Source organism: Stenella coeruleoalba, assembly GCF_951394435.1.
Source record: "Stenella coeruleoalba genome assembly, chromosome: 1".
In the NCBI taxonomy this organism is placed as follows: domain Eukaryota; kingdom Metazoa; phylum Chordata; class Mammalia; order Artiodactyla; family Delphinidae; genus Stenella; species Stenella coeruleoalba.
Genome location: NC_137169.1, coordinates 146,884,210 through 146,903,791, shown reverse-complemented (window position 1 = coordinate 146,903,791; position 19,582 = coordinate 146,884,210). Strand labels below are relative to the sequence as shown.

Here is a 19,582-nt window from a genome sequence, read left to right as displayed (position 1 = left end):
CACTCTACTCCTAGGTATTTACCCAAGAGAAATGAAAACACGTGACCACAAAAAAGACTTGAAAACACATGTTTATGGCAGCTTTATTCATAATACTCCAAAACTGGAAACAATCCAAATGTGCATCTATGTGCAAATAGATAAGCTAACTGTGGTATATCCATACAATGGAATACTACCCAGCAATAAAAAGGAGCAAATTACCAGGGCATGGAACAACATGGATGAATTTCAGAAACATTATTGCTGAGCTAACTAATCTGGGCTCCCAAAAGTATTCATATATTTATATTTATATATCTATTATATACATACATATCTTTTCTATAAAATTCTAGAACAGGTAAAACAACTATATAGTGACAGAAAGCAGATCAGTGGTTGCCTCGCATTGGAAGGGGGTGGGATTGACTGCAAAGGAATATGAGGGAACTCCTGGGGGAGGCCTCTCACTGTTGTGGCCTCTCCCGCTGCAGGCGTAGTGGCCATGGCTCACGGGCCCAGCCGCTCCGCGGCATGTGGGATCCTCCCACACTGGAGCACGAACCCATGTCCCCTGCATCGGCAGGCGGACTGTCAACCACTGCGCCACCAGGAGAGCCCAGAGGGAACTTTTTAATGATGAAAATATTGTGTATCTTGGGAATTCCCTGGCGGTCCAGTGGTTAGAGCTCCGCGCTTCTACTGCAGGGGGCATGGGTTCAATCCCTGGTCAGGGGATTAAGATCCTGCATGTGAGCAGCACAGCTGAAAAAAAAAAAAAAAAGAAAATGTTGTGTATCTTAACTTTACTGATGTATACACAGGTGTCAAAATTCAAACTATACACTTAAAATGGGTACATGTTATTATATATAAACTTTACTTCAATAAAGTTGATTTAAAAAGAAAAAAATTGTCAAGATGTTATAAATTTAAGATGTACATTTTAGTAAATGTATGTTATGCTTCAATTTTTTAAAAAAAATCTAAAAATTGGTTGTGATGCAAATTATTCACAGACATAAAAATAAAGGTCAACATTCACCCATCAAATAAATTAAGCTGTTCTCATTTTCCTTCTTTGCCTCTCATCCTTCGCTCATATGCAGTTTAGTTTAACTACAGTATAGAAATACAGGATAGTGAGGCATTGGGTTGAGAGAAACCCCAGGGCGGGAGTGCAGCCAGGCCTCAGAAGCAAAGAAATGGAAAGAGGCCTGGGAACACGGCTGGTGTTCAATCCCTCTCTTCTCTCTGAGCCTCCTGTGAGTCCACCACTTTCTTTTCTCTGTGGACGGGCTTTTTCTAGCCACAAGACAGAAAACATAGACAGAGAAAAGGACAAATTTGTGCTCTACTGTGTAACCATTTGGAAAGTGACTAAGTCCACTCTTATGGATCCCATTCGGCAATCCGTACAGGGGAGAATCACTGATTCAGTTTCCCATCCTTGAACCAATCACCTGTGGCAAAGTGTGAGAAAGAAAATCTTGGGTAGGAGTTACCTTTGAGCCAATCAACCGTGACCTGCATGTCCTGGAGGAGCAAGGATATTCAGGACAGAACAGACATGTGCTAACAATGCCTGAAATAAATATTGACAATTTTGATGAGCAACAGTTTTCATTTCTGGCAGCGATGTATATTCTTATCCATGAAAATTACAACAAAATTGGACCTAGAACTAAAATGAATTCTCACTTGAAAGAAAACATTGAGAAAAGACTATTGCACTGAGCCTTAAGTGTCATCGTATTCAAAACAGAAAATAAGCTACTGCTACAGCAGAGGTCAGATGCTAAAATTTCCTTTCCAGGTTGTTTTATCAACACTTGTAGTTATCCATTAAGTCATAAAGGAGAACTTGAAGAAAATGATGCAATTGGACTAAGGGCAGCACAGAGGTCTTTAAAAGCTGAATTAGCAATTCCCATGGCACAGGTTTCCCCAGAAGACGTTAATTTTTTAACGCAAATTCACTACAAGGCTCAATCTGATGATATTTGGGGTGAAATTGGGTACATTTTGTTTGGGAGGAAGAATGTAGCTTTGGATTCCTATCCCTGTGGGATTAAGAGCTATTGTTACGTGTCCAAGGAAGAACTAGAGGACTCTTGAGAAAAGGAGCCAATGGTGTAATCAGGATAACTTCGTGGTTTAAAATGATCGCACAGACTTTTCTCCTTACATGTTGAGGTAATTTTTTTGAATCAGTTCGTTGAACTGACATGGACATGAAAGTGTGGCTGAATGGTTTTACAAGTACTGAAAAACTGGTCTCTATTAAACTTAGATTAAAAAGAATAAAATCTGAGACTTGACATCCTTTAGATCTTTCAGATCTTTGATGGTGACACAATCTTCACCATCCTCTCCCCCAGGATGTGATTCTGGTTTTGATTTCATATCCTGTGGGGAGAAACAGAGGGTAGTTTCAGAGGCTCCACTTACCCTTTTAACCTTCCCCACTACAGTAGCTCTTCTTATCCCACAGGCCAAGGACCCAATGAGGGGGATCCTCTAACTGCCAACTTCTACTCTCAGGGACTGAGGAAATGATCACCAAGTGAGTCCACAGACCCACTGGACTTACTGGAAGCCAGGACTCCGTTTATGACTTCCTGTCTCTACCCCATATACCCAACTTTAAAGGAGGTTGATGATGACTTCAGGCCTATGACTATCAAACTCAGATATGTGTTCGATAGTCCTTGAAACATCTGGGTATCCCCCTTTCCTCAGTGTACAGTCACCTGAATATATAGGTCCCTTTGAGGAACAACTAGGAATCATTCCAGTGTACACTTGCCACACTGCTCCAGGGCGCTCCCTCCTAGGGACCTGGCCAGCTCTCCAATCAATGAGTTCCAGATCTGAAATTTGACTCAGGTCTGGGAAATGAGCAAGGCATCAAGGCCTTTCATTAGGGTGACTGCCCTCCCATTCCTACTCCTCCAGTCTTGTCTTGATTGTAGATATTAAGTACCTGCTTTGCTGGCTACCCATCTATTTTGCCCCTAGAGACACCATGTCCTATTAACTATTTCCATTTCCACATGTCCCTGTGGGTCAACTCCCCTTGGCTGTCCCTTCAACCTTGACAATTTTTTTTTTTTTTTGGCGGTACGTAGGCCTCTCACTGTTGTGGCCTCTCCCGTTGTGGAGCACAGGCTCCGGATGTGCAGGCTCAGCGGCCATGGCTCATGGGCCCAGCCGCTCCGCGACATGTGGGATCTTCCCGGGCCAGGGCACGAACCCGTGTCCCCTGCATCGGCAGGTGGACTCTCAACAACTGCGCCACCAGGGAAGCCCCAACCTTGCCAATTTTTATGGTAAATGCAGCCCCCTGCTTTCCCATGATTAAGCACTGCCATCTGGCCTCTGTTATTTTCAATAGGCCATGCATCATTCCCATCACTCCTGAGTCAGAAACTTATTGTTTTGTCAGAGAGAAGATTCTGCAGTGTCTTCCTGCATGGGAGGAGTGCTAGCTCTTAAAGGAGGGCTGGACACCTCTGCAACTCTGCAGGTTCTGGAGAGTCTGCAGAGCCAGATCCTCAGGGGCATCCCCCTAAAAGTCTCCTTTCCATGTGTCACTGTCAAAGGACCTCAGGTTTTCTCAACTAGGACTCTAACCTTAGCATAACAAACCTGCCTTGGCAGAGAGATTAAATGTCTCTGAAGCTCAAGCTATTAAGTCCTGCTCTTACCCCTTAGCTGTGTTCACGCTTCAAGGAGGTGACAAAGGCCTCCTTACAAGCTACCAAAGAGGCCCTCTGGCTCTCCACTGAGTGTTTAGGTGTTTGATAACTCTTTTTTTTTTCATTATCCCTATATAGGACGTCAGTGCAATTTAGTAATAACCAGCCAACTCCACTGTCCTCATAAGCACTATTTTCCCCTTTTCTTTCAATGCCTGAGTCATGGCACCAGCAAAGGTGTGTTCCCCTGCCCTGGGATATTTCCCAGGACACCACAGGTGGAATCTTCAGTCACCATGTGGCAGGCATTACGCTCCACATTCCACTTGGGTTGGGATAGTCCCTGCCAGCCAGGTGATGAGTTATCCAGTTCAAAATCCATTGTACCACCTGCTTTTCCAGACCATTTCCTAATACCTACTGTTCCAGTTCAGGTTCTCTGAGAAGCAGATGTCAGGATAGAATCAGATATGCAGAAGATTTATTTGGGGAAACACTTCTGAAAGATATAGCAGAGAGGGATCATGAGGTTGTGGGGAGAGCCTCAGACCAGATTGCAGGTCTGACACTTATAAAAGAGAAGGGAAAGGAAGGGAAGAGAAGGGAAGGGAAGGGAAGGGAAGGAGCATCTCATAGGAGGAGCTTCCAATTGCAGTGCAGCTCTGAGGATATCAGGCCAGTGGGGAGGCTGTGCTAATTATGCTTTAAACACCTTACATGTTTGATTGCTGAAAGGACTCACAGGACTCCAACGGTTTATACTCATAGTTTTTTGTTTGTGTGTTTTTAGACTTTTTTTTTAGAACAATTTTAGTAGCAAAATTGAATGGAAGGGAAGAAGGTTTCTTATATACCCGCGTTTTTTTTTGTTTTTTGCAGTACGCGGACCTCTCACTGTTGTGGCCTCTCCCGTTGCGGAGCACAGGCTCCGGACGCGCAGGCTCAGCGGCCATGGTTCACGGGCCCAGCTGCTCCGCGGCATGTGGGATCCTCCCGGACCGGGGCACGAACCCGCGTCCCTTGCATCGGCAGGCAGACTCTGAACCACTGCGCCACCAGGGAAGCCCTACCTGCATTTTTTGTTTGTGTGTTTTTAGACTTTTTTTTAAAGAACAATTTTAGTAGCAAAATTGAATGGAAGGGAAGGAGGTTTCTTGTATACACGCGTCCCACAGCACGGCTTCCCGTTTTCAGCGTCCCCCACCAGAGTGGTACATTTGTTACAGCTGATGAACCCACATGGACACATTGTTATCACCTGAAGTCCACAGTTTACATTACGCTCCACTCTTAGCACAGAACAGTGTTTCTGTTTGTTTGTTTTACAGGCAAAGGATACAGTAGAGTAACAGCAGGAGAAGTTATGCAAGGAAGGGGGCTGGAGATCTCAGGCACAGGCTTCTTTGTCCTCCCACTGCTGGATCGCACAGGATGCGCTTTGTCTCCAGGTCTCAAACCACCATTGGCTTGTGTACCAAGGAGTCCAAAATTGACTCATTGTGGGAATCTGTTGGAGTGAGCTGACGGTGTAGGCATATTCTAGCTCCACTACCAGCCCCAATCATTGAAATCCCTGAGGCTCCACCAAAGAAACAACTATTAATGCTGACAAGCTGGTATATCCCGCACCCCAAACACAGACCAATGGTCACAGAACATCCTTTATTGTGTTCAACAGTGTTGCCGAGGGTCACATGCTGCAGGCAGCTCTGTACGTAAGCACGCAGCCAATCCAGACCATGCCATGCAGGAGCCCCAGAGCCAAGATTGTACATTATGGGAGGCCCATGTCGAGGACAAATGGCCTGGCGCTAGCAGCTCTGCCATGCTCAGTCACTGGCTAGGAGCAGCAGCCTGGGGAGAGCATGGCATCAGCACAAATGCTGAGCACATCTTAGGGTGCAGCAGCTGGGGCCGTCAACCGACGGCCTGGACATCTGTGAGGCACCTACCTCCATAGCTCGCAAAACCCACTTCAGGAAAAGTTTCTCAAAGCTCCCCCTGACTCTTGTGTGACCCCAGTTTATTTCTCAGGTTTTTCCTCTTGCCATATCTTACTCTCCAGCCATCCTGAGCTACTTAAAGTTCCTGGAATAAAAGTCATTTACATTCTCACCTCTGGGCCTTTGCACATGACCCTCTGCGAATAATAATACTACTTTCTTCTTCCACTTCCTTTCCCTAACTTCTACTCATTCTTCAGGTCTCAGTTTAGAGACCATTTCCCTGAGGAAACTTTCCTGCTCCCCGCCCCTCCCTACTCTATTCTCTTATAGCATCCTGTCCTCAACCTCAAGGTAGCACTCATCATGCTACTGTAATCTCCTAAAGAATCTGTGTTTTCCATTAGACTGTACAATCTGTAAGGGTAGGCACTATGTCACATTGAATGTTGCCTAATTTATGCCACACAGTAGGTGCTTAATAAATATTTGCTGATCAACTGATGGATAATTTCACCCTGTTGAATTGCTTAGAATCTGGGGGTTAAGAAGAGAAAGCAAAATCAGTGATTATCCAATTCAATGTTTTCTTACATGCCATGGACACATACATGTCCTGAAGGGGCAGTCTTTCCGGGTTGGAATCCATAAATCCACTGCATGAAGCCATCTTTCTGGCTGGGGAGCTTTGATGACAAGGCACTCCTTCTTGGGTAGTCTGGTCTCATGTGCTCCTTAGCTGATGTCCCCCAATTCATTTAGAAAATTCTGGACAATGATGGAGTGTGTTCATTTGTGTGGGCAATATGTCTTTCTACTTTCCCTCCCATGGTTTGATCTATTACAACGTTTTCATAGTTTGTTACTAAAGGTACCTGGTGAAAGAGGTTGCTCTTATTCCTTCAAGGAAGTGATGGTTTTCCTTAGGCTTGGCTCCATTTTGCAGACTGAAAAACAGAGGCCTCCTTAAATAACCTGGAATACACCACTAAACTTTGCTGAGCATAATGTCTTTAGAAGCAGTTTCTCAGAAATACAACTAACAACACTTAGTTCCTTCTTGGTACAATTTAGGGAAACAAGATGTAGGAAAGAGTGGCAGGGAGCTGGTGTTTATGTGCTGGGATGTGGGCCAGGTGTTTTACATAAGTGATCTCATTTAATTCGCACTACAGTCCTGGAAACAGGCTTAATAATCCCCCCCCTCTGTTGTTGCTGTTGTTGTTTTTTAACCAAATGACACTTTCATCTGGGTCTGAGGAGAAACTGGTGTTTGATGACCCCCCTAAGGTTCATTCTAAAAAACAGGATCTGTCAGGAATTCAGTCTGCACCTTCCTGTAGCCACTTGGGTCCAACAGGAAAAGCAGTTTCTTTCCAGCATAGTTTGCAGAATAGTAAGTAGAATGTTTGGCAGAAAAGACAAAGTGGGAAGGAAAGCAGTTTGATATCAGTCTTTTGTTTGCAGCTATCATTTAAAATTGCCCAGCACAAGATGGTAATAAAGATGCAGACATACTAGAGAATGAACTTGAGGACACGGGCAGGGGGAAGGGTAAGCTGGGACCAAGTGAGAGAGTGGTATGGACATATATACACTACCAAACGTAAAATAGATAGCTAGTGGGAAGCAGCTGCATAGCACAGGGAGGTCAGCTCGGTGCTTTGTGACCACCTAGAGGGGTGGGATAGGGAGGGAGGGAGGGAGATGCAAGAGGGAAGAGATATGGGGATATATGTATATGTATAGCGGATTCACTTTGTTATAAAGCAGAAACTAACACACCATTGTAAAGCAATTATACTCCAATAAAGATGTTTAAAAAAAAAGATAAATTCAGGGCTTCCCTGGTGGCTCAGTGGCTGAGAGTGTGCCTGCCAATGCAGGGGACGTGGGTTCGTGCGACAGCCTGGGAAGATCCCACATGCCGCGGGGCGGCTGGGCCCGTGAGCCATGGCCGCTGAGCCTGCGCGTCCGGAGCCTGTGCTCCGCAACGGGAGAGGCCACAACAGTGAGAGGCCCGCGTACCAGAAAAAAAAAAAAAAAAAAAAAAGATAAATTCATTAAAAAAATATAAATAAATAAATAAAAATAAAATTGCCCAGCAGAGTGTGGTTGATTTTGCATCTTCATTAAGTGACTAAGAACAGGATTCTACAAAAAGTGACTACCAAAGATTTTAGATTGAGACAAAACCCAAAAAGTCTAAAAGTAAGATTTTTCATGTAACAGCTTTATTGAGATATAATTCACATAGCATAAAATTCATCCGTTTTAAAATTCAGTGGGTTGTAGTACATGCACAGAGGTGTGCAGCCATCACTGCAATCAATTTTAGAACACTTTCCTCACTCCAAAAAGAAACACTGTATCATTTAACAGTTACTCCCAATTCTCCCCCCACCTCCCCCACCTCCCAGCTCCAGCCCTAGGCAGCAATTAACCTATTGTACTTCCTGTCTCTATGGATTTGCCTGTTCAGGACATTTTATATAAATGGAATCATACAATATGTTGTCTTTTGTGTCTGGCTTCTTTCACTTAGCATAATGTTTTCAAGGTTCATCTAGTCGTAGCATGTATTAGTACTTCATTTCTTTTTACGGCTGAATAATATTCCATTATTATTATTATATTATATACCAATTTTTTCAACAACCACTTTTATTATGAAAGTAACAAAAATCTTACTGTAGAAAAATAATAACTATAGATATAAAGAAAAAAAAATCACCCATAATCCTACCACCCAGAGACAGCCACCACTGTATATCTTTCGTTCTGTATTTTAGTCTATGCATATATACTTGTAAATGAGATCCCATTGTGCGTCCTGTTTGTGCAATGTGTACTTTTTTTTTTTGGCTGCACTGCGGGCGAGGCTTGTGTGACCTTAGTTCCCCCACCAGGGATCGAACCCGGGCCCTCGGCAGTGAAAGCGCAGAGTCCTAACCACTGGACTGCCAGGACTGTATTTTTTTTATAGTGGTAAAGTATACATAATGTAAAATTAGCCATTTAAACTATTTTTAAATGTACAGTTCAGTAGCATTATGTACATTCACACTGCTATGCAAACATTACCACATCCATCTCAGAACTTTATCTTTCCAAAATAAACTCCATACCCACTAAACGGTAACTGCCCATTTCCCCCTCTCCCAATCCCTGGCAACCACCGTTCTCCTTTCTGTCTCTATGAATGTGACTATTCTAGGTACCTTATGTAAGTGGAATCATACAATATCTGTCTTTTTGTGACTGGCTTATTTTACTTAGCATGATGTCTTCAAAGTTAATCCATATTGTGCATATGTTAGAATTTCCTTCCTATTTAAGGCTGAGGAATAATATCCCATTGTATGTATATATCACATTTTGTTTATCCATTCACCATTGATGGACACCTGGGTTGCTTCCACCTCTTGACTATTGTGAATAATGCGTCTATGAATATGGTTGTACAAGTATTTCTTCAAGACCCTGCTTTCAATTCTTTTGGCTATATACTCACTCAGAAGTGGAATTGCTAGATCATATGGTTATGCTGTTTAATTTTTTTGAAGAACTGCCATACTATTTCCATAGTAGCTGCACCATTTTACATTCCTACAAGCTATACACAGATTCCAATTTCTCCACTACCTTGTCAACACTTGTTATTATCTGTCTTGTTGATTATAGCCACCCCAGTGGGTGTGAAATGGTATCTCATTGTGGTTTTGATTTGTGTTTCCCTAATGACTAAAGATGTTGAGCATCTTTTCATGTGCTTATTGGCTTTTTTATCTTCTTTGGATTCTTTGCCCATTTTTGAATTGGGTTGTCTTTTTATTAGCAAATTGTAAGATTTCTTTATATATTGTGGCTACAAGTCCCTTATTAGGTATATGATGTGCAAATATTTTCTCCCATTCTGAAGGCTGTCTTTTGCTTTCTTGATAGTGTCCTTTGAAGCACACAAGTTAACACAGAAATAACTCAGTATTTGATAAATGGGCCATGGGACTGGAAATGACCAAATTAGTCCCTAAAATGTGGCTATGTTTATTTCCCTTATGATTTATTTTCATGACTTTAGTGACCTTGTCAAAATGTTTTTTTCTTTTTCTTTAAGCAAACAATGACACATACAATCATGTCATTTTAAATTGGAATACACAATTCGAGGAAATTTAACAACCTTGTGATGGATGTGTTATCCTAACATCACAGAGGGAGAAACCGAGGCTCTGAGAGGGGCCGGATTCCTGATTCTATCACCTGGTCAATGTTGTCCTTGAACAAGTTACCAGATTGTTGGGAGGATCAAGTAAGCCAAAGATTATAAAAATCTCCCTCATAAATATCCAATAAAGACCCTCACTGAAAATAATAAAGTGCTTTGTTTGTAGTCACACAGCTAATAAGTGGTAGATCTGAGGCTGGGATACAGCTTCAGGCTTCAGAGTGTGAGAAGACTCATTTAGGGTCCTTCTTTAAAATGCAGATGATCAGAGAAATAGCGTAAAAATATCTGTTTAAACAGCAGACCTGCTGTTGTGTGTGTATGAAAACTGCCTTAAAATAAAACCTGGTTTGCCATCAGTTGTTTTTCATCGTCACATAAGAGAGATCAGAATGTGATTAGAAGGCACAGGAGGAGTTAAGTTACCTATGAAGGATTACTTTGTAAAATTTAATTTTTCATCCCCCTCTCCTTCACACCCTGCTTCACCTCCAACCTCAGTAAGTGGCGGTACCCAGTTACCCAAGGCACGAAGTTAGCATCCAGTGATACTTCCCATTCCAAAGTGGTGGTGGCAATAGCTAATATTTGAGCCAAAATGTGTTCTAGGAACTATTACAAGGTCTTTATGTTTACCAAGGCATTTATGCTCAAAACAACCCTGTTATTATCTGCCTTTTACACGTGAGAAACTGAGGCACAGAGAATTAATAAACAAACTTGCCTGAGATTATATAACTAGCAGCCAGAATTCCAGCCAAGACTTGGGGCTCCAGAGTCCATCCTCTGAAACTCTAGGGTGGCTGGTACAGATCTCTCCTCTCCTTTGCCTGCCTGCCCCAACAAGCTTCCTCCTGACTGGTTTCCAGAACTCTCATTTTGTCACACTCCAATTCGTTTCCCACATTTGTGTTCTACAACACAAATGGAAACATGCCAGTCCTATACTTTAAAACCCCACCACCCATTGCTCCAGTGCTCTTAGCAAGTTCAGCTCCTTAGCCTGGGCCGGCCTGTGTGTTCTGCTGTCCTCATCTGTCTACCACCTTTTAATTTTTTAGTTCTTGGAGTTCACCCGTGTTGTACTCTCATTGCTTAACTATCCCCCCCCGCCCCGCCCGCCCCCTTACATCCCTGGAAAAAAAGGACTGGAGCTCAATAACATTTGTCAGATGAATTGCTGAAAAGCAAGAGTGGTTTATTACTGGACGCTGTTATAGACAGGATTTGTGAAATCTTTCCCTGAGCTTCTTTCAAAACTGGATGAATTCTCATTGTGTTCTCATAACATTTCGATCAGGGTACTTCATCATCTTTAAGTGTCACTCTCGGTTTTTGTTTCTGTAATTCTCTCCCAGCTCACTACATGGTCTAGTGTGAATGGGTGAAAGAGCTGAGCAAAACAGTTCTTCAGCTGCCGACCTAAATGACTAACTTCATGACCTCTCAAGGTCTCTCCTCCGAGCTCCACGCAACTCCGGTTCCGGCATTCGGGAGGGGTGGCCCAGGCTCCCGAGGGGCTGCGGGCACCGCGAGTCCTGGGCGGGCAAGCTGTGGGGTTGCCGCGGCCTGAGCCCTCCTCCCCGGCCCTCCCCCAGCTCTCCGGAGAAAGGAGGGGATGGAGACGCCGGAGAAACGTGGGCTTGGAGAGCCGCGAAAATTTTACTTCGGGTAGAACCCCCTACGGAAATGAGGCCGAGAACCTGGGGCTTCTCCCCGCGCCGGGCCTACGGGTGCCGCTTCCCTGCCCCCCTGCCCTCTTCTCAGCCGGCCGGGGCCTCCTTCCCACCTTCCCTCCTTTTCCCCACTCGGAATAAACAGCCTACAGTTCCCGCAGCTGCAGCGCGAGACTCGAAACGCGCGCCGGGAGCGAGCCCCGGAGGGGGCGGGCGGCGCGGACCGGGAACCGGGCCGGGCGGGACACTGCAGCTCGCGCCGCTCCCCCCGCTCTCCCCGCGCTCCGGCGCCGGGCCCAGGTAGGGGCGGCGCGAGACGGGCCTGGCGGCGCGGCCTCCCTCCCCCTCCCTCCGGCCCGGCCGGGGGCGGGAGCGGAGGGGCGAGGCGCGGCCCCACTTGGCTGCACCCCCTCCCAGGGCAGGCGCGGGCGGAGCCGGGCCCGCCTCAGCCAGCAGCGGCGGGAGTAGCGCCGCGGTGCGCCGCACCGCGGGCAGCGAGCTCCGCATTCGAACCTCCCTCGCAAAGACAGTCTCCGCCCCACAATGCACCGCGGCGGGCAGCCTTTGAAAAAGCGGCGCGGCTCGTTCAAGATGGCGGAGCTCGACCAGTTGCCTGACGAGAGTGAGTAGCACCTCAAAGCACCCCCACTCTTCCCGCCGTCCGCCTGCCCCCGGGTTGCATCCGGCCGGGACGGGCGGCCGTGCCCTCTGCCGGGCAAGTGGGCTGACTGCCAGCCCCGCTGTGGTCCCCTAGTCCTTCCACCCCGGTGTTGCCGCCGCGTCGCCGCCTTTGTTATGGTGTCTGTGTATTGGTTTGTGGGGTTGTGTGAGAGCCAGGGCCGGAAACCGAAAGCCCGGGGGCCCAACCCGGGCGGGGCGGAGGCGGTGGCTGCTCTCCTGGCCCGGTTCGGGCCCCCGGCCGCGGTGGGGGAAGAGCGACCGCCGGCCGCGGGGGCTGTCCTCCCCGCCTGCACCGCTCGCCCGGCGCGGAGAGACGCCTGGCGGGGTTATGTAACTCGCTTTTGGGGGCCGGGAAGGGCTCGGGCTGGGGAGGGGGTGGTCACAGCTCTCCTTCTTGTCCCGGCCTCTGATCCTGTCCTGTGACAGTTCCTGCCGCTGTAGGCACTTATGATCATCACTGCCCTCCCCTCCCTCCTCCGGTGTGTCCACCCCTGGAAGCATTTCCGTGTCAAAGGGCTGACCCCTTCCCCTGGGACCACAGGTGGCTGTGGACCTTTCCAGAGATAATCCAGACTGGGTACACAAGTGTTCAGGCAGCCCCCATCCCGCAGACTTTCTTCTCTGCGTATGTGTCTTAGGAATCACGGGGGTACCTTTGCGCATGGATGTGACCATCACCACAGGCATATTCAGTACTCTTCCTGACACCCACCCTGTGCATTGCCTCCTTTAACCACGTTTACTCATTCTGCCACCTCAGACGTGGATGCTCACTTGTGTTTAGTAAGTAAAAGCACTAATTCTGTAGTTTAAGCACAATAGAACTTAATTTTGTAATTTACAATATTGTATTGATATAAAGTATAAAAGATAAAGGCACATCTTTCAGTTAATTACAGATGGGTCCTGATGCACACTCACTATTCGGTTTATGTATATATATCATTTGTGAGAGTTTTTAGTGTAATAGAAACAACTGTTAAATTTATCTGTGCAAGACACTTTTAAAGTGAGAACTGAACACAGCCAATTCTGTTTTCCTTGTGGGGTCGTATATTCTTAATGTGCTGTAAGGTTGAAAGTTCAAGTTGCCAGACTGGTGAAAAGTTGTATTAAGAGAGTTTGTGTTTTAAATTTGCTCTAGACCAGCGCGGAATTCCAGTAGAACTTTCTCAGTGATGGAAATGTTGTGTTTTGCGATGTCCAGTAGGGTAGCCACTTAACCATATGTGGCTATGGAACTCTTAAGATGTGGCTAGAATGACTTAAATTTCGTTTGATTTTTGTTAATTTAAGTTTAAATAGTCATGTGTGTCTAGCGGCTACTGTATTGGATAAGGCATAGCCGTAGACCACCAATGAATTTTATTGTTTCTTATTTGGAGAATACAGTCGATCGTGATTTAGGATGCTTCTAAATAAAGGTGGGCCTGCTAAACACAGTGTGCTCGTCATCTGGAAGTCCTTGATCTCTTTGTCGTAAAGATGTTTTATCACCACTTGGAAGTCCCACCCACTAGATAACTGTCATTTAGAATATTTGCTCATTATCATTAAACTTTTATTGAGGATTTACTCTGGTTCTTTGCAGACACTTGGGACTCATACTAGGGTTCAAATTACAACTACACTCTCAAGCTATATAAGATAATCACTTATATTGCTTTGTGACATCTCTGGTACACTAGGGTGTGTGTGGGCGTGCACCTTAGCTTGTGCGATATATGTCTTGTTTAGCTTGACCACAGCTGGTTGAAAGCAGGGATTGCTTTACCTGGTTTGTCACACAGTGCCATAAATCAGGTATATATGAATGCTTAATTTATATGGAATTGAATGTAGGGTAAGAGGCATGGTTAATGAAACTGCAGCAGAAGTGATTTCAGTTTGATACTAGAAGTAGCGATATGTCTCTTTGCCAGTTTTAGTCAAGGGGACTAGTTTGTAAGTTATCCAATAGTCAGTATAACATTAACAATAATAAAAGCTACTATCTATTTAGTACTAACTATGAACCAGGTGCTGTGCAAAGCATACTGTATACATTTGCTCATTTAATCCTCATTCCAGTTGAGGTAAGTACTCTTACTAATGAGGTAGCTGAGGCTATCTTCAGCCCAGATCTTTCCTCTGGGCTTCTGTGTTTAATATCTCTTGCCCATTTCACATCTTCTCTCAGATGCCTCAGAGGCCCCTCAGACTTTATGGGTTCAAGATCTACCTCATAATCCTACTGCAGTACAGAGATACTTCCAGTGGTTCCGGTCGTAATGAATGGCTCCGCTGTGCAGTCATCTAAAACCTAGATTGAGGTTGTCTTCCACACTTCCCATAATTAAGCCTTTACTGAATCTTGTAACTTTTACCTTCTAAATGTCTCTCGGTTTTACCTACTTCTCACCTTCATCCTGGTCCAAGCTGTCACCATCTCTTCTGCATTAATCGCTTCAGCCTCCCATCAATCCACCACCCAAACCCTCCCCCCCAACCTACACACAGCCAGAGTGATCCTTTCAGAATGTATGTTATGTCATCCTATTGCTGAAAACACTTTACTAACTACAAGACCCTTTGTGGTCTGGCCATTCCCCACCTCTCCAGCTACATTTTGTACCACTCTTCCTCTCATTCTATCCCTTTGAACTAAATTGGACCTTTTTCATTCCCTATACTCACTAGGCTTTCTTTTTTGCACATGCTGTTCTCTCTACCTGGAATGCTCTTCCTTCCTCTCACTTCCAGTTAAGTGCTGCTTATCCTTTAGATCCCATTTTAAGCATCTGTCCTCCCTGACAAATAATACATCTTCTTATTAAATCTTTTCACACCACTGTATAATTTCTTACACAATTACCACTGTGTAATTTCTTAGTGGCAGCTGTCACAGTTGCAGCTTTATGTTTGTTACTGTGATTGTTTGGTTAGCTTTGGTTAGAAGTCCCACCAGAGAAGGTGCCATTTCTGTTTTTCTTCATGCTTGCGTTCCAGTTCCATGCATGACAGCTGGCTTACTTCTCTGTTCTTTCTTTCATAACCACCCTTCTCTTGCCAGTGACTTCCCAAACATAATGCCCCCACCCTTCCTAGAATATTCTAAATGTTCTACCTCGGGGCTTTTTTACCTGCTGTTTCTACCAGCCTGACTCATTGCTTTGCCCGCCTGTCCTCTCATGGCTAGACCTTTTCACATGTTACCTCCTCAGAGAAGCCTTCCCTACCCACCCTGTGTAAAGTTAGTTACTCCCCACGCTGTGATCCCTTGGTTATTTCCTTTACAGCAGCTGCCACCAGTGTAGCTGTCATTTTATATACTTGTTTATTGTATGTCTCCTCCCACTACAGTGTAAACTTCCCTGAGAACAGAGGCCTTGTCTAGCTTTTCCTTCAGTTAACCCCAGTCCCTAGAATAGTGCTGTGGTAGGTATTCAGTGAATATATGTAGAATGAATGAACATACCCAGTTAAAGCAGGAGTCTAACTTAATTGAATTCACCTGCCTGTAAAATACATGTTCTTAACCTAATCTTTTTTTTTGATTGATCAAAGTAATACAAACAATAAGCATGGTCTAAAAATTAGTCCTGTACTATGTGCATTTTTCTCTAAGCACTTTTACATATACTAACTCATTTAATCCCCATTTTACAAAAGAAGAATAAGTAGCACAGAGAGGTTAAGTAACTTGCTTAAGATAACACAGTAAGACAGTGGCAGAGCCAAGATTCAAACACAGCTAGTCTCCATCTGTGTTCTTAACCACTATGCTATACTATCTCTCAAGAAGGGAAGAAGGTTAAAGGTGGTAGGTCAGAGTCTGCAAGATACAGTCCCTGCCTTCTTGGAGCTGGAATGAATATCCTTACAACTCACACCTCTTCCTTCAGATCTCTGCTCAAATATCACGTTTCAGAGAAGCTAATCATGAGCACCTTATAGAGAAATAGTCTTCCCTCCACCAACTCCCACCCCACATTCCCTATCCTTATTATCCTGCTTTATTTTTTTTCCGGTAGTGCTTATTGTCCCGTGGGGGGGTGGGTGGTGTGTGTGTGTGTGTGTGTGTGTGTGTGTGTGTGTGTGTGTGTGTGTGTGTGTGTGTGTGTGTGTGTGTGTGTCTGTTTCCCCCTCGCTAGAATGTAAAGAGCATCAGGAGCATGGACTTTGTCTGTTTTGCGTGCTGTCCATACCCTCAGTGACTAGAGCAGGGGCCAGGATGCAGGCAGCACTCTACACATATTCACTGAATGAATGAATGAATGATTACCACTTTTTCTCAAATGAACCATGTTTTTCTTGGTAGCTACACTGACACGTCGTGCCCTGTCTACTACTGCTGCTTTCCCAGCTGTGTTGTATTTTTTGAGGCTTCTTAGCAAGGCTTTATGGGCTCTCTCCCCCACTTTTCCCCCTACAACTTTACTGCCTTTGGTCATTAAACTTCACTTTGCCATACAGAAGCTGTTAACGTGTCCTGTTAACCATTCTCCACATCTAGGCAGGAGAGTAGGGGGAAAGCAAGAGTGGCTTTGATGTTGGTGGGTTGTCTGACAAGCCTCTCATACTGCCTTGCAGAGAAGTCAGTTGAGGTTTAGAGATCTGAGATACATAAAAATGTTTCATAGCCAGAACCATGATACTTTATCTGTTTCTTCTCGTTTAACGCCTGTTGTCCATTTATGTGAGTTGTAAATCATTGCTGCTTTTGTTAAAAACCAAGGAGAATTAATCTGTCGTCTCTCATTTTTGTGCTTAGTTCATGTTCTTCTATCTTACTTTATTCCCTGAGATCATCTTTTATTTATTTATTTTTGTGTTTTGTGTAATGTCATACTGGACTGGCTCCTTACAGATGTTGACAGACATTTTTAACAAGCCACTTACAAATCTGTTTTTTCTCAATGTAAGTAAAAGGCTAACCTTTCAAATAACATCACTACTGCCTGGTCTTAGATTATATTTTTTTAAACATAAACGGATGTCAGAGTAACTGAGATGAGAAATAGCTGGTTCTAAAATAAAACAAATTTAAAAATGAGGAATGATAAATAATAATTTGACTATAGTAAAAGAAAAAAAAGGTGTTATAAACAGTTTTTTAAATTTAAAGAGGGAGATTTTGCTCATTAATAATTATGTGAATAATTTCTATTTTGAAGCATAGAAAGGTTTTTTCCCCTGTTAGTTTATTTTCTTTTATTGAGATATAATTAACATATAACACTGTATTAGTTTTAGGTGTACAGCACAATGATTTGATATTTGTATATGTTGCAAAACAATTGCCACAGTAAGTTTAGTTACTTACTAACTACTAATCACCACACAGTTACAATTTTGTTTTGTTTTCTTGTGATGAAAACTTTTAAGATCTATTCTTTCAGCAATTTTCAAATATATAATACAGTATTGTTAACTATAGTTATCATGCTTTACATTACATCCCCAGAATTTATTTATCTTATAACTGGAAGTTTGTACCTTTTGACCCCTTTCACCTATTTTGCCTGTCCCCCACCCCCTGCCTCTGACAACCACCAATTTGTTCTCTGTATCTGTGAGTTTGGTGGGGGTTTTTTGTTTTTTTAATTTAAAAAAATTTATTATTATTATTATTTTTTGGCCATGCCACGCAGCTTGTGGGATCTTAGTTCCCGACCAGGGATTGAACCCAGGCCCTTGGCAGTGAAAGTGTGGAGTTCTAACCACTGGACTGCCAGGGAATTCCCTTTTACTGCTTTTTTTAAGGTGTCACATGTAAGTGAGAGAGATCATACTTTATTATTTTTCAAATGACTTGGACTTCTTTGCAGTATACCTATGCAATTCTGAGATTTTCAATTTAGTGCTCCCCCTCTCTCATAAAAACTTCTTTCCCTATCAGTTCTCCTACTTCCCCTCACCTATAGATCCTATCCTTTATTTACATCAGAACCTGTAGCCCAGTGTTTCTCGAAATGGGCCTGAGGGGTACCTGCAACAGAATTCCCTGAGGGCCTTTATTAATCGCACAGTTTCTGCATGTATAGGGAGCTTCCTGGTTATTCTAATATGCACTGATGTTTTAGTCAGTGAACCCCTCCGGCTCCCTAATCCAGCTTGGATCTTTAAGTGTTGCACATACCTGCATTCTAGACTTCCAGGGGACTTATTGTCTGCTATGACAGTCCCTGGATCATTTCCATTTTCTGTTTTCTCCACTCTATTACCACTTCTGATCTTTGCCTCAATAAATGTCAATTCCCTTTCTCTTTTCCTTCTCCAGCACACTTCTGGATGAGGATCCCAAATCACTTTTGTCCCTACTCTTCCTCTTACCTCTCTTTCTACATTTTTCTGTCTTGGGAAGGTTTCCAGTTCTCACAGCTTCAAACAAGACTCCCAAATATCTCCAGTTCTTCCTTACATTGTCTGAGTTTTGGTCAATAGCTTGAATTGTCTACTAGTTATTTCTTTTTTTTTTTAAATAAATTTATTTATTTTAATTAATTTATTTTTGGCTGTGTTGGGTCTTTGTTGCTGTGCACGGGCTTTCTCTAATTGCGGCGAGCGGGGGCTACTCTTCGTTGCAGTGTGCAGGCTTCTCATTGTGGTGGCTTCTCTTGTTGCGGAGCACGGGCTCTAGGCACGTGGGCTTCAGTAGTTGCAGCACGTGGGCTCAGTAGTTGTGGCTCGCGGGCTCTAGAGCACAGGCTCAGTAGTTGTGACGCACGGGCTTAGTTGCTCCGTGGCATGTGGGATCTTCCCGGACCAGGGCTCGAACCCATGTCCCCTACATTGCCAGGTGGATTCTCAACCACTGTGCCACCAGGGAAGCCCTACTAGTTATTTCTAATTGCACATTCCACTGTCACTTCAACATTACTAAAACTAAATGGATCACTTTTAACCCTAAACCAAGTTCTTTTTCTCTTACTTTGATTATGAAGTAATACTGATTTGTTTTCATTGTAGGCTCTTCAGCGAAAGCCCTTGTCAGTTTAAAAGGTAAGAATCATAGCATGATTCTTTTAGGTATGACACAAACTAGGAATTTATTTCATTAAATTTATTTGGATATAGTATTTCTCTTTTCTTTCTAAGTTATGATTCATTATAGCTTTTAAATATTGGTTTTCACTGGTGATAATAAGTTCATATGGGGAATCTGCCCTTGGTTTTCTCCCCCTAGAGTTATTGATTAAAGAACTTTCTAACTAAATGTTCCAGACATTTCTTACTAGAGTTAAATCGTTTATTAAACAACTGGGCTAAGCTGTATTTTTACATAATTGTTTTTTAAGAATCTTGTCTTATAAGTAGTAATGCAAGTCTCTTGAAATAAAAGAATGATAGTATTTTTTTCTGAGAAAAAGTTAGACATGTTCCTTGGTC

General features: G+C 43.8%; 1 protein-coding gene and 1 pseudogene across 2 annotated transcripts in view; both read left to right on the top strand.

Moving 5' to 3' along the window:
- Nucleotides 1-1,563: 1,563 nt before the first annotated feature.
- LOC307175971 (isopentenyl-diphosphate Delta-isomerase 1-like) lies at nt 1,564-2,177 on the top strand (annotated as a pseudogene). Its single transcript has one exon. The product of its transcript is annotated as an isopentenyl-diphosphate Delta-isomerase 1-like (transcript).
- A 9,896-nt stretch (nt 2,178-12,073) lies between these two features.
- Nucleotides 12,074-19,582, top strand: part of LIN9 (lin-9 DREAM MuvB core complex component) — a gene marked incomplete at its 5' end in the record, with an annotated part of 110,433 nt that continues 102,924 nt past the window's right edge. Inside the window, 2 exons of the mRNA XM_079942702.1 lie at nt 12,074-12,152; nt 19,163-19,195. Coding sequence (XP_079798828.1) covers nt 12,074-12,152; nt 19,163-19,195 — 112 coding nt within the window. The remainder of the gene's footprint in view (nt 12,153-19,162; nt 19,196-19,582) is intronic.